General features: G+C 41.9%; 1 protein-coding gene across 22 annotated transcripts in view; it reads left to right on the top strand.

The window, feature by feature from the left end:
• PPP6R3 (protein phosphatase 6 regulatory subunit 3) overlaps window positions 1-15,560 on the top strand; it is a 129,944-nt gene that overhangs the window by 81,892 nt on the left and 32,492 nt on the right. For all 22 annotated transcript variants that reach the window (XM_057553735.1, XM_057553733.1, XM_057553742.1 and 19 more), the window contains 6 exons: window positions 13-142; window positions 2,097-2,249; window positions 4,285-4,434; window positions 5,564-5,628; window positions 8,307-8,422; window positions 10,075-10,160. In XM_057553735.1, the coding sequence (XP_057409718.1) occupies window positions 13-142; window positions 2,097-2,249; window positions 4,285-4,434; window positions 5,564-5,628; window positions 8,307-8,422; window positions 10,075-10,160 (700 nt within the window). The remainder of the gene's footprint in view (window positions 1-12; window positions 143-2,096; window positions 2,250-4,284; window positions 4,435-5,563; window positions 5,629-8,306; window positions 8,423-10,074; window positions 10,161-15,560) is intronic.

The raw sequence follows: 15,560 nt of genomic DNA, 5'->3' as shown, positions 1-15,560 counted from the left end.
CTTTGTTTCAAGATTTGAAGGTCATATAGAGATCTGCCCACCAGGCATGAGTCATTCAGCTTGTTCGGTCAACAAGAGCGTTCTAGAAGCCATCCGAGGAAGACTTGGATCTTTTCATGAACTCCTGCTTGAGCCACCCAAGGTAAGGCAGCTCCCTGAAGCCCGTTGACCAGCCCAGTAGCTAGATTTCAGCTGTTGTTAGAAAGCAGATGAACCTTGTGAGTTAAAGGACTGGCTGTGACCCCCATGTGCAAAGCATATTAGAAGGTACACTGGCAGTTGTTTTCATTGCTCTTGAGCTAGTTTTTAATTGGCTTTTATCAATATATAGCATCTAAATTGATGAATAGAATAGAATTAAAGTTAAGTAAGGTAACTTATCTGCTTAGGAAACTCAGCTTTTTGTTCTTTCTATATATTCTGCATACTTATATGCCAGTAAAATAGTTTTCTTCTCATAGCATGTTATTTTCACATCTTTGAGGTAAGAGGTAATCTTTTAGGAACTAATCTTTGAAATTGAGTTGTCTTATTCAGAGTTGGAGCAGTGTAACTGCCTGATGGACAGGTATCTCATTTAAGAAGTGGTTGGTTGAATGTGACTTGGAGTGTTAGTTTTTCTGTCGGGAGCATCCGTGTGCTAATCCAGAAATGACTGTTAATCAGACAGCCACTGAAAGCACAGACAGCAGACAGCGAAGACCTGCAAAAGAGGGGTGTCCAGGGTCCATAGTGGTGTCCTTCCGTGACACCCCACCCCCTCGGGTTGGCGCAGATAGAGCTTTAGGGGACGAGGCTCTCCCTTTTGGCATCTCTAGGGTGGAAGGCAGTTCCATGAGAGTTCTACCGCCTGCACTAGTTCTTACACTTTGGTTTTTCCTTCTGCCCTGCATCATTGCACCCAGCATCCCAGGCTCCGGAAAGTGTGTCTCTGTGACGTCTATGGTGTGAGTTACTGGGAAGTTAGTAGACTAGTGTCTCCCTTCTAAAGTAGATGTTTTCTGTTTACTTAACCGTCTTGTGGAGGGGGAGCTGGTGTGTAAGAGTGGCGTCCTTTGTGCCAGACCTGGGAAGAACAGGAGGGAGAGTAAGGAGAGGAGAAGGATTTGCTCAGGAGAAGAGAAGTGGAAGTTGGAGGAGAAGGAGGACCTGTGAGAGGAGAGGGTGTGGCCAGGTGCCCCTGACCTGTGTCTCAAGTGCCACAGTCTTCTTTCTAGGTGGACAAAAAAGGCAGCGTCTAATATGGATTCTCACACTGGTACTCTTCTTGGGCCTAACTCGGAAGTAAGACAGTGTTTGGTTTGCACTTCCTCTTGTTCACGGCTAGGAGTGAGTGAGTTCAGCTTGTGGCTGCTTTTACTACATGATGTGGTGTGTGAGTAGATCCGTGTTCATTAGAGCTGTGCTGCAGGGAGTGAAACTGGGGGCCGTCCAGTTCCACTGGGCCTGGAGGAGCGCAGGCAGGGGGGCAGGGATCCCCTGTGGACGAGGACATGGAGAAGGGCATCTTCATCGCTTCGTTGTCACAGGTCATCATCCTGTCCTGCCAAACTTCTGAAGTTCTGGAATGTTCTGTGTCTGTCTTTTGTGATTTCAGAGAATAGAAACTCCCTTTTATGGACAAGAACAGGTTTGAGGTTGATCCTGTTTCAAGGTTGTGATCCAGAGGCAACTTCTGAGTTTGCATTTTTATCACAGATTTGGCAGAGATTGAGAACTGTGATCTAAAACCACTTGTAACTTTTCTTAGTTTCTTAGGTTTCTGGTCAGGATTGGAATATTGCACTTTTTTTCATGGACTTCAGTAGCTTTCTGCTTCATTCCTGTGGTGTTTGGAATGTTGAAGGCAAGGGGATACTTGGTTTCTTATAAAATTTGTAGTCCAGGGAAATTACTTAATTTTTTCCCCTCATGTTCATTTCATCATATCTTAAAGATATCATCAGTAGGCGTTTTGGATTTTCCTTCAGGTGTAGAATTTAGGCCAAGTTGTTTGCAGGGTTAGTTTACCTATAGCATTGTATCTTAGTACATACTCCTACACCCTTTATTTGTTTACTGAACTGAATTTAATTGGAAAGCTTTTTCTTCCTCAGAAAAGTGTGATGAAGACTACGTGGGGCGTGCTGGACCCTCCCGTGGGGAACACCCGGTTGAATGTGATTAGGTTGATATCCAGCCTCCTCCAAACAAACACCAGCAGTATCAACGGGGACCTTATGGAGCTGAATAGCATTGGGGTCATATTGGTACGATATCCCCTGAAAGATGTCTTAATTTGCCCTTGATACTTTATGGATACATAACTGAAGGTAGAACCTCATAAATTTACAATATGTGTCAATGACTTTCCTTGGTCCGAGTGTAAACAGTCTTTTATATAGTTTTCCCCTTGAGGTTATCATCAATTTTGAATGCTTTCAATTTTTCAGTAGTAATTTATTGTTGCTGTGTGTAAAGAACTGTATTAGAGAATTTCGAAGATGCTTAAGACAGACGTTTCCCTCAAGAAGCTCAGTCTCGTGTGGAGGATAGAGTGAGTGTAATCACCGTCTTCAGGGGACTGTATTAGCAATAAACGACTGGGGCTTACAGCATTACTTTCTCTTCATAATTAGCCAAGGGACAAACTTTGATCTTCTTTCCACTGAGATAGTATACGAGGTCTCTGACACTGTCTTGATTTGAGTCTAAAAGACTGTCTTTCGATTTAGTCTGAGACTGTCTTTTGATTTAGTCTGCTTCAGTGGAAGCAGAAGGGAATGGAAGGGAAAAGGAAGAGCCCAGGAATTATCTGGACTTCCCTGACCTCTGAGTTCCCCAGCTCCAAGGCCTGTGTTTGGAATCCATGGGCCTGGCGCCGGGGCCTCTGCTTGCTCTGTCCTGCCTCCGCACAGCACAGATGGGTTCCCAGGACCCACACTGTACACTGGGAGGAACTTGGCGTGTGTTTCAGAGGAGAGTCTGGGTGTTTGCTCTTTACATGAAAGGCATTGAGTGTACACTTCATATACATTTCTCACATGATCCTGGGTATAAAACTTCATATACATTTCTCATGTGATCCTGGGCATGATTTTTCAGATCATGCCCAGATAGGAGATGCATTCCATGGCTAGTAAGTGGTGGAGCCAGGATTTGAATTCACATCCAGTTTCAAACCCATGCATGCTCTATCAGCCATTCCCTTTTTTCTTCCGAGTGTCACTGAGATAGACACTTTTAGTTGTATTTCAGCTTTGTGTTAAATGACATAGCAGTAGAAGGCATGGAGAGCAGGAACGTTTGGAGAAAGATGAGACGCTACAGGATTACAATTTCCTTGCCAGCATAAAACCCTTGCCTTCTGGGGACATAGTTTTTGCCCTACCCTCTGACAGGGATATAACTTCCTACTCCTGTCTCTGGGAGTCTCACTGAAGTCATCAATCACTAGTCTTTCATCTTCCTAGTAGTAAGTTTACAGCTATTAATTCATTTTGTTGTTAATCTTAGAGCTACTTTTGAGTGATTAATTTGATAAAACTCCTAAATGGATCATTAATCGTTATCTTTTCATTTTGAGATTAGATAACCAAGACTCAACGATATCCTGAATACATACTTTAACTATGCATTTGTGCTTTTTGGAATTGTCTTTTTTTGTGTGTGCTACTGTTACCTTTTCAGGTAATCTGGAAAACCCTTGCACCTCCAGGAGTTCCGCACGTCACCGCCTCTCATACCTTTCTTGTTTTGCTCTATCCACTGATAGTTCTATGAGTATTTTGAATGCCCGAGTGGTTATTCTTTTTTAAGGTGTGAGCACCTCAGAATTGGAGACCATATTTTCGTCTGTCTCCCATGTTGTACCTAGCACTGTGTGCTGCTCAGAAGTCATCAGTAAACATTTGTTGAGGCAAAATGAAATTCTCATAAATTTCTTTGAAAATTATTGGAAATTTACTGAACTTAATATCTGTATTAGTCACGTTGAAAACAAAAAGACACTCCCTTTCTGTTTGAGAAATTTATTATTGTCTTCTCTTCATGTGTTTATTGTTGGTCTCTATTAGATTCCATGCAAATTCTGACATGTTGAATGAGCAAATACCATTCTATTTAGTCTATGAAGGCATTTTAAACTGCATTTAAAATAAAATGTGTTCCTTTTAATTTGTCCTACTGTACTAGGAACACATCATTTTTACTTAATTAATTCATTATTTGGTGAATGTGTTGAAGTAGTGGCTTAAACATGGAGGAGACTGAATAAAAGAAAGCATTATTTTTCTTTTTTTGTAGGACATGTTCTTCAAATACACATGGAATAACTTTTTACACACACAAGTGGAAATCTGTATTGCACTGATTCTTGCAAGTCCTTTTGAAAACACAGAAAATAGCACAATTACTGATCAAGACTCCACTGGTGACAATTTGTTATTGAAACATGTAAGCTTACTTGGTGTCTTTTTTCTGCCACTCCTGGTTATAGCATTTTTCTGCTTAAGGTGTGAAGTGAATTGAGGTTTAAGGGTGGGAGATTAGATTTCAGAGTCTGAATATTTAACTTATTTTCATCGTACTGATACTTTTAACCAGTGATTCTGTAAATCATATCCTGGACAATTAACCATTAGATGAACTTTTTTAAAAAAAAAAGGCTAAGTGGCTTGCTTATTTGGGAAAATTAATAAATTTGAAGATATAGAAATCTTTTGGAGATTAAAAGAACAATACAAATTTAAATACTGCAGAAAACATTTGAACCAATTATTTGGATTGCCAGAGTTTTAATTTCTGGTGCTGAATATATGACTGAAAGTTGGGAGAAGTGAGATCTTATGCAGTGTCGAGGAAGCCTCTTCTGGGGGTCTGTTTTCTTTTGTTAAATATGAGGTGATTTTACTAAGTCAGTCTTCAGGTTTCTTCTTGCTCTGAAGTTCTGTGATTGTGTGACATTCTCTAGCTCATACTGGGTTACGCCCAAACCTTGAAGATGGGAAAGGCTAACCTGGATTAACCAAGTAGATGGGGAAGACAAATGACATTTGAATAAGACTGGCTGTGCACATTCGATAATGCAGCCCACAGCACTGGTCATTGGCGTGCAGAAGTTTGGCAAGCCACACCTATTTTTAATACGAATGCAGTAATGTTAGCTCATAGAGAAGTAAGTGTTGCTCGCATTTAAAATGTACAAGTATTGCTGTGGATTGTGAGTTACATTTTTGCCAGGGCATAATTTTCTTTATTCCATATCAGAGTAAAACCTGGCTTTGGTTTAGGTCAGCTGCTCACTGGTAGCAGTAATTGAAATATATTATTTCCCGGTAGGTTCACTGCTAAAGACACAGATCCTGTCTTGAATCCCTGTAGTGTTCTGGGGCCCTTGAGTAAATTTATTTTCACGGTGCATCTGATTTAGCCAGTAATTCACAGCTGTATTAGGCTTGCTGGGTTATACGTATAAAGTGATAGGTATCACTTTTCTGTTTAACTAGAGTTCTGTTTCACTTTAAAAATTTGACACTTTGACATTTATGTCAATGTTAAACTGGAACCTTCCTCTTTTATTCAGCTCTTTCAAAAATGTCAATTGATAGAACGAATACTTGACGCCTGGGAAATGAACGAGAAGAAACAGTAAGTAAATTGTTTTCTGATAGGAGTTCAGTTTGATTTTTTTTTAAATTTTATTTATTTATTTATTTATTAATTGTTATTATTATTATTTTGGCTGTGTTGGGTCTTCGTTTCTGTGTGAGGGCTTTCTCTAGTTGCAGCGAGCGGGGGCCACTCTTCATCGCGGTGCGCAGGCCTCTCACTATCGCGGCCTCTCTTGTTGTGGAGCACAGGCTCCAGACGCGCAGGCTCAGTAGTTGTGGCGCACGGACCCAGTTGCTCCGCGGCATGTGGGATCTTCCCAGACAAGGGCTCGAACCCGTGTCCCCTGCATCGGCAGGCAGATTCTCAACCACTGCGCCACCAGGGAAGCCCCCAGTTTGATTTTTAATTTGAAGAAAATATACTCCCTTGCCCTAGACAGGGAACAATGAATATAATATAATTACATGGGACAGGCCACTTTACGGTTACAAATGGTTCTCTTGGGGCTTCCAGATTATTTAATTGTAACAGATATTTTTCTAGTAATTTACATTTAGATCCCCCTGTCTTTCTACCTGTCTTGAAAGAACAGGGGTTGGGAGTACTCCCCACCTCTGTTGCTGCCTTTGCAACTTCTTGATCCTTTCTGAATGGCTGCTTTTCTGAGAATAATGGGGAGTTGAAGGAAAAGAATTACAAAGTCAAGTCCTCCTTAATTAGCACCTTTGTCCTTGTTACCCCGGGTTCTCATGGAAGAAAAGAGTCACTTTGTGCGTGGAACTAGAGGGAGGGTAAAATTGCTTAGTATTTCCTTTTTTAGAAAATTTCCGTTAGCTGATTGGCAAGATTACTTGAAGTATTAGTTGCTGCATGTGAGTAGCTTTGTTACACAAGAGTTTTTTTCCCTAGCGGTGTTGTCTGAAACAGGCATTCCTCTCTAACGCCCTGGGAGCTTTTATGCCATCCCATAGATTCTGAAGCAGGTGGGTATGTTTGGGAAACACTCTCAAGGTATACTTCTTGTGTTTGTTTTTAAGTCAGGTTTATTGAAGTATACATTTTTGGGTATACATTTCTAGGAATTCTGACAAATGCATTCAGTCATGTAACCATCACAGACAAGACACAGGACGTTTCCATCACCCCATAAGCTGGTCACATGCCCTTTATAGTCTAACCTTTCTCAGGATCTCCCTGCTCCGTGTCTCTGTTCACATGTCTCTTGCAGTGCCCAAGAGAGCTAGGTAACTCACGGGAGCTGTCTGCTTTGTTTTCTGGGGCTTGGTTTTTAAAAATTGCTTACTAAACACCGATAGGGCTTTGCTTTGATTCTGGGTGGCGAAAGGTGGCGTGTAGTTTGAGGGTGGCAGGGGTTCAGTCTTGGTGGACCTCAGATACTTTCCTCCAAATGGAGCTCCTTTGGGGTGCTGTCTGTGGCCAGAGTGGCATCTCTGGTTATGTGTCTGCCCCATCTTAGCCTTCCTTGACCCCCTTCCTCTCTCTGCCTCCTCGTCTCGCCAATGCCGAGGTGTCCCGTGTGCTCTACTCCCCGTGAGCTCCGTCCTCTGAAGGCCTGGCTAATAATATTCCTCCCCTCTTGGGGAGTCCTGAAAGAGCTTTTTAAGGTTTCCTTGAACAGGAAGCCTAAAGAAAATCTGGAGCCTTGGGCCAAAAAGCTTGGGGATGGGTGTTTGTTTTCCCTTGTGAGGGTTTGAGGGAATACCAGAGTTTCTGACTAAGAATTTGCCCAGAAGGGACGCTCGGGTCGTGGGATCTTGCTATGAAACTGAAAGAGGCTCATAGCAGCTCAGCTGAGGTCAACCTTATGCCTTCAGACCCTTAGGTATTCCCAGGCCCTCTACTAAGCTTATTAGCAGATATTTCATTTTCCAGGCAAGCCTACAAGCACAGTATGGTTTTTCTTAGTGACTCCTGAAAGATTCTCCCTTTAAGCAAAGATCTCTTCGGTTTGTTCCCTCCTGTCTGCAATCAAAAGTCTTTTGTTTCATAGAATTTAAAGACTTGACACTTTGTAAATCTTAGGGCGGAGAAATCACAGTGATGTGAAAAGTTTGTCTAAATGTAAAGATGGGTCATAGTTGTGAAGATTAGACTCTAAGTGGGGAAGGGGTGAGGAATAATGTGAATGTCCGTGTCCAAGTGGGAAGTGGGCCAGATACAAGTTGACTACCTCTCATCTTGGCCAAGTCCTCAAATCAGCTAATATTTTAACTTGAGAAATGCCATTGGTAGATAACTATCTCGATGATTGATTGATACAGTTAAAATTTGATGTCTTAGCAAGATGAACCAGCAGAATTCTCACCTCATTTCCCTACAGTCTGTTTAAAGTCTGAAAAATAGTTTCACAGAAAGATAGGAAGGAAAGGCACAGAATCATTAGGCATCAGTGAATGTTTGGGTTTTTGTTTTTAAAGATACTGTGTTACTGAGGATGGTTGGTTTGAGTCTTTGAACAGAGTTTGTCCTGTTGAGTGAGGCTACAATGTAGTCTTTTGAGTAGACAGTTGCTGCCACACTCCCACCCCCAACCCCTATCCCAGCCTGGTTATGTTACGCACCCTCCTTTTCTGCCTGTTCTTGTCTTTAGTGCCTCAGTTTTTAGAATGATTGCTTAAATCCACTGTACTTACCAAGCTGTTCATCACTCCATCCTCTCAGGAGTCTGAATACTTGTCCTTTACCCCTGGTAGGGCGGAAGGAGGAAGACGGCATGGCTACATGGGACACCTGACAAGGATAGCCAACTGCATCGTGCACAGCACGGATAAAGGCCCCAGCAGCGCCTTAGTGCAGCAGCTCATCAAAGGTAACGAACAGGTTTATGGGATCTTCATCACCTTTTTGTTGGATTGGAGAAAGGATTTAAGGGTAAAGTGGAAATATTCATAGCTTTTTAAATAGCTGTGTGAAGAGTTTCCTTATATTATCTCGAGATTTGAATGAGGCTCTTGAGAATGTGTTTGAACAGTATAGATTTCTGCTGTATCTCTGTTCTTAGTTCTGCAGTCCTTTTCTTAAGTATTGGCAGGCTCAGCTGGTAACTAGAGTTACCCACTTTCATTCTCTAAGGGTATTGCTCACTAAACCGTTCCTTTGAGCTTGAAGTACTCGTAGGCTAACAGTTGAGCCACTTGAGCTACAATTACTCTTGCTTTTTATTTTCTTCTGAAGACCCCTACATAGCCTATGGATTGAGTTCCTTTAATGGGCATATTAAAGCATTTAACAGCATTTTTTCCATCTATTACTAAAATGAGCGATATTAGCCAATATCCTAAAGGACTCTTTCTGCACTAGCATTTGAATTTAATCAGCCCAAGGTTACTTGCAAGAAGCAGTATTGGTTCCTTTTACACTGGCACCAAGGCCTTGAGTCCATCTCCTCCCAGATGAGAGCATCAAGAACTCTGTGTGCTCCAGGTTTGGTACCAGCGGGATTACTAGTCCTGTGACTTACTCTGAAGGCAAAACATCTTCAACCTCTGTGGTACAACATTCGTTCAGTTATGAACTTGCTGAAAATCATCTCTCAGTCTATCCTACTATTTCTTTCTTAAGAATGTTTGTGTTCAAGAGGCTGTTACCTATTGAATGTGCACGAAAAGTATAGTTGTGGCCCAGTGATGGACAAATTGGGGCTAGCCCACCTGTAATTTTGCTTCTTGAGAGAGATGTTAGCCAGATCATCACACTTTATGTCCTTAGCTGTGCACATGAATTGGCCACGTGTATGATTTTTTTTTTAGTCTTCGTTTTATGGAAGTTGCTTGCCTTTGTAAGGGTGTGTACACACGTGTGTTTAAACCAGAATTGTCAGATGACAACTTTAGTGAGGCCTCCAAGATTACAGCTATAGTTTCATTTTCTCAGAAAAGTATTTGTGTATTCTTTTCTTTACAATTTCTGTAGAAGGTAGCTTTCACTATTGCATACGTATCCATATGTTGGCCTATGACACAAACATTTAGGAAACATTATCTTTGAGCAATTTGAGAAGCCAAACTGGGTTCCGTGGGACATTCATTGGCCAGTTGCCAGTCAGAGTTTCTCAAGAAAGTGCGCAGGAGCTGACATTTGCAGTGTTTCCTAAACTCACATGACCACGGAGCAAGACTGCTTTTACCCCCACCTTGAAGACTGCTACCTTTACAGGGAACTTACTGTGAACATATTTTCCAGGTTAAGTTTTTACTAGAAGGTCTTAAAAAACTTGTTAAATTCAAAGAACTGCTTAGGGCTCTTGGCATCAAGCATAGACCGTGGTGGGGAGGGGGTTCCTGGAAAGTTCTCGGGGTTCAGACTGAGCATGGCTGTACGCCGTCCCTCCGAGAGCTCAGCCTGCAGGGCTTGCTCGCCTTTGAGGAACCACGTGGGTGGTGCCCTCTCGAGTTACCTGTTTATTTGTCTGTGTGCAGGTCACTGTAGTGATAATGCTTTTTTCCTTTTCTCCCTCTGAAGATCTTCCAGACGAAGTCAGGGAGCGATGGGAGACGTTCTGCACCAGCTCCTTAGGAGAAACTAACAAGAGGAACACGGTAGATCTAGTAGGTTCTACAAGGTTACATTTCTGTGATTTCAGTGCTCTTGGCCTTTGCCCGTCTATTCAGAAAGATGTGAGACATCTTCCACTTGTCCTGATAATTGTAGGCCAAGCTCATGTTTCTTACCAGTAAAAGAGGTCAGTGCCCACCGTACTCTTGCTAATTTGTCTAGTCAATTCCCAATTCCTGCTTGGGACGACGTAAGGGTACAAAGAAGCTACTCATACCTGCTCCCACTGTACTCGGTTTCCACCTCCCTCAGTGCCCTGCTCCCCAAGCACCTCAACAGAGCAGCCTCTAGCCTTCCTTTTACTGTGTTGGGTTTGTTGCCTTATGCCTAAATAACCCCGGGTGGTTAGAAAACCTAAATATTTGATATTTTCTAATGTTACTGAGTTGAGTTGACCCTCATTAAAGTCATTCCCAGTGGGGGAAAATTTTATAGATGACTTTGAAACCCCAGCTTTAATAGATTGGTACTTTGAGCCAGGGAATAATGGCATTGATAATATTCTTAAAAATTATATTGGACTTTGGAATGTAGTCTTTGTTTTCTTTAATACATTAAGTTTTAAGGTAAGTATTGCTTTTGCGTTTCAAGGAAAAGCATTTCTTTGTGCAAGCATATGCCAGCTGATAGTTGAGGTGGTGGCCTTGACTCTACATGGAAGTAGGTGTGTCAGGCATTTAATTCTGTATTTGAAATTCAGCAGCCGCAGTCTTGCATTTCTAATGTACAGTAACACCTCGATTGTTAGGCAGCCTTATCTGCTCAGAGCAGAGCCTAGAAACAGGGTGGGGGTGGTGCTGCAGAGTGGTCACTAGTCATCCTGCGTCACCCACCTGAAGGGCCCGTTGCCTCCTGCTTTGCATATTGTCTAACAAGTTTGGTTATCTTTTTCCAGACTCTTGACAGGTTGGTGGCTTGTTCAGGTGGATATAGTGAGAGAATTATTAGGTATTAGGAGCTGGAAGAATTATGAAGTTGAGAGAGAGCTGTAAAAAGGGAGCTGTGTGGGGCCGTTTAGTTAAAATAGATTTGGTGGCCCTTATTGTCGCAGGGTGTCACAGCCCAACAGAGGAAATGGCATTCACTTTGACAGCCCTGAGTGATCAAGGAAGGGTTAAGTAACTTTTAATGAATGTATTACCCACTGTACATTGGTTTTTTCCCCCAGTCAAATTGGTTAAAATTCTGAATCATAAGGGTCTTATTGTAGGGTGAAATTGTTCTCTCATACTGTTAAATTGAACCTTTTAATTTTAGCGGTTCCCAGATTGATTCCTTGTTAAGAATGCAGGAAATGTGGTCCCCTTGAAGGGGATTTTTGTCTTGTTTCTTATTCATAAAGAAATAGGAGTATTAATTCTGATCTTGTTTGGGAAACTTCATTAAAAATTGCCTTTTGATTGACTTCAGAGGTAGAAGTAAAGAATGTCCAGTTAAACTTGTTTTTACCAGGATTTTTTTAAAAGTTATCTTTGGTAATTCAAGCAGATTTCTTTTGTGAGTAGTTTAAATATTTATAAAGAAGGACTTCATTGCAGTTCAGGTAGCACTCAGCTACTTTGCACGATGCCGTCAGTTATCTAGTCTGTGACTGTGTGTAATGTCATGTATGTCCACACAGAGGAGTGTGGGCTTGCCGTGCATAATTAGTGCACAGCCCTTTTGGGTCAGACACATCTAGACATACATTTACACCTGTGTTGAAGGAAAAAATCATCACGGGCTCCACCTATCACGCTGATGGAAGCTCAGTTCTCCTTTGCCTATTGCACTTTCTGCCGTAATACTTGGACTACATAGATGATCTACAGTAAAACAAAAGAAGAAGTTCGCTTATATAGCAAAAGTGGTCAGGTATATAGAGTGTTAGCATTGCTCATATCCTTTGTTGACTTAGCCCCACTCTATGGTTTTGTTGTTTCTTGAGACTTGTGTGTTGATCTCTCAGGACCTCTTCACTTCCTTGGTTTCAAATACCCAGTACTAAAATACTACCTCTACTTAGTCTTAAGTCCTTCTAATAGGGAATTTTGCTTTGTAGTATTTTTAGGGATATGGGTATTCCAAGTTTTTAAGGATCCTTATACATTAATCCTGGGCCGCCAAGGAGAGTTGAACTGTAGCCTCCAGGCTCTTCATTTTCTGCCCAGAATGTTTCAGGCTATATCCCACATGTTCCAGGGAAAATGTGCTGTTGTGAATATTATTATAAACACAGTTTGGTACATGCAGTGGGTGTTGCCCTTGCAAAAATGTCATACAGAAATGTCATGCCCACTAGGTCGTGTAGTGCAAAGTCCAAATAAAAGCATTTCCCTTCTAATTGTTTCAGGCATACTCATCACTGAAATTGGCAGTTAAGTAACAGATTGCTTATTCCCTACCTCCCTCCCCAAATAGGTTAGATACACTGCCCTGACTTAGTTGGTTTTAGGATGATGGCTCAGATACCTCTCTGGGAATTATTTCAGGTATATTCATAGGACTTGGGTCAACCTGTAGTTCAGCACCAAACGCTTGAGTTAGTGCATTGTTAGGTTGCCCTGGCCTGTTCTTTATTTTCTAGCCATAGCCAGGATTCGTTCATTTATACAGCAAACACTCACCTATTCTACTGGCTGTGGGCCTGAGGACTTGCTCGGTTATGTAAGATAAGCTGTGCCAGCCCCAGGCTCCTGCCATCTTCTAGGGCAACATCTGTCTTCCAGCTCCTATCACTTCTAGGGCAACATTTGAATTACCTTCTCTCTGAGATCTTTGAAGTACTTTAATCTTCTGACCCCGTCATGCCAAAGTATATGAACAAGAGATTCATATACTGCTTATGTTTTTATGTTGGGAGTTTATCATGAGTAAAATTTGGTGTTTTAATTATATCCAGAGGCAGCATTGTTTTGACTAAGCCCCCAAACTGTAAAAATTGGTAAGGATTTAGATAGAGTCAATTTAGATAACGTAGGCATTGTTTCTGTACTGACTTTGGAAAATTGAGTTTGTTTCATTCTCCGCCTGCCTCTCCAAGGGTGAGGATTTTTTTTTTTAAGGTTGAGGTAGTTTATGAGATAGTGTATGGAGGTTGTGTAGAGTAATACAAACATGCATGTATGAATTGCCTGGAGATCCACCAGGTCGAGGTGGAACGTCTGAGGGTTTGCATTTCTAACCAGCCCCAGGTCATGTAGGTGCTGGGGGTCCACAGTGGGACCACGTGTAGCAAGGAGCAAGAGTCTGTAGCTTCCACTTTTCACTGGAGGTTACCAGTTATCAAGTTACCAGTTATCAAGTCACACTTACGATTCTCCTAGCAACCTAATCAGCCAAGATGAAGAAAACTCTTATTTGCTTTTTCTTTTAACGACAGTTAATAAAACTGAAATTTTATTATGAAAGAAGGTAACAACTCAAAAGCTTTTTTTTCACTGCAACATCAAGAGTATAGTTTACTTAGAATGCATCTTGCTTGGCAAGAATGTTCTTATATACTTGTTACTTTTTTTAAAGTTATGATTCTGTATTCTCATTTAGTGATTTACTAGTATTCGTGAAATATTTGAGGGGCTGCTGTGTGCTGGACACTGTGGATATTGCACTAAACAAGATAGGCAAAAATCCCCGCCTCAGTGGAGATGGATAAACAGATGGAGGGTAAACTAGGGGGAGGGAGTCGGGGAGTGTTTTGGGCAGATGTGCAATTCAAAATTAGGTGGTCTAGGAAAACGCCATGGAGAACATTTGTGTAGAGGCTGGAGGGAAGTGGGGGAGGAAGAGCGAGTGCAGAGGCCGGCACAGCGCCCGCGTGGCTGTGTCAGAGCGGGCCAGGCAGAGAATGGGAGGAGAGATTTAGAGGTTCTGCCGGCCAGATCCCACGCGGCTTCACGGCAGGCTCCTGGGGTCGTGATCTTAGTGAGATGAAAAACCGTTAGGTTCGGAACTAAATAAAAAGTGACACAATTTGATGTCAGTGATTTAAAATCCTGTAATGATTTAAAAGATCATTGTGGCTGCTAGATTGAGAATAGACTATAGTGGGACAAAAGGTCGAGGCAGGGACACTGGTTAGACGCCTAATATAGTGTTAATCCAGACGAGGGAGAAACTTTCCACTAAGGAGGTGATAATACACTTGATGAGAAGTGATGGGATTTTAGGTTCCATTTTGACAGTAGAGTGGACAGATGTGGGTGAGACAGAAGAAACAAGATGACTAAGATTTTAGCTGGAAGAAGAGGAATGAAAGAGGCATTTACTGAGCTGAAGATGCCTCAAAAGGGGTGTGTGTTGGAAGCTTAGATCAGGGACTAAGATGAACAAGTTTTCCCCTGTAGGTAAATTAAATGATCTTTTAGCTCATTTTATTAATGACGATTTCAGACTGGGTATGGTGTAGGTAGAATCAGAGTCCCCACATCTTTTAAAAACATAATTGAGAAGGTGTGCAGGCATTGTGTTATTATTAATAATAACTTTGTAAAACAGTAGTTTCTTTTTGGAGGAAAAAATTAATTGCTTTGAGGATACAAGTTAAGGAGAATATATAAGGGGGTCACAGTGTCTGGCACATAGTAGTTGCTCAACAAAAGCTAGTTTGCTTATTTTAATTAATGACCTGATAAAATCTTATTTTGTAGCAAAAAGTATGAATGAGGACACATTATATCCTTTTTGAACTTAAACAGCAAGACATACTAGGAGTAGTCACCTCCTTTTTTTCCTCTCTAGTTCACCGAGCTTGCTCTTTGAATTGTCTTCTGTTTTTGTGCCCCCCCCATGGTGCTGCACCCCTACAACACACATGGGCTTAGTATGATTCTTGTACTGACTTGCCAGCCAAGTTGCCCGAAGCTCCTAAATCCACTGCAGTGGAACGGCTTGACCTGCTCTCGACTGCAGTTGCCCTGCAAGGTGCCAGCTGCCGTGACCAAGCAGTATTCCACCACCTCCTTTCTGCATCCTGGCTGGGCTCTCCTGGAACACCCTCACCCCCATATCTTTCCCACCAGCTTGCTAAAGCCACGGTTGACTTAAGCAGGTTCCCTTCATTGATCACAAATTCTGCTTTTGATTTCATCAGGCCAGATTCAAAATTAGTGTGAATGCTTTCTCTATACTTTAGGGAGGATGGAGAGGGAATTAATTGGAAACACTGGGTTATTCACTTGGACTCAGTATCTTCACCAAAGATAGCCAGACAAAGGGAAAAGAGTTTAATTTTATTCAGGCAGTGATTTATTCAGAATTTGATAAGCCATACCACATACAAACTCAGTTGGATTCTACTTTGGGCTTCTTGAATCAGTGTTGGAACATCACAAAGCAAACCAGGCTGGTGTCTCTAACTCTAGGCTTCTAGGCACAGCTTCAAGGGCTGGCAGGTAACGGCTGCTTGTGTCTCC

Source organism: Balaenoptera acutorostrata, chromosome 9, assembly GCF_949987535.1.
Source record: "Balaenoptera acutorostrata chromosome 9, mBalAcu1.1, whole genome shotgun sequence".
NCBI classification, from domain to species: Eukaryota; Metazoa; Chordata; class Mammalia; order Artiodactyla; family Balaenopteridae; genus Balaenoptera; species Balaenoptera acutorostrata.
The sequence above is the reverse complement of the archived record's forward strand: the minus strand, read 5'-3'. Positions and strand labels throughout refer to the sequence as shown.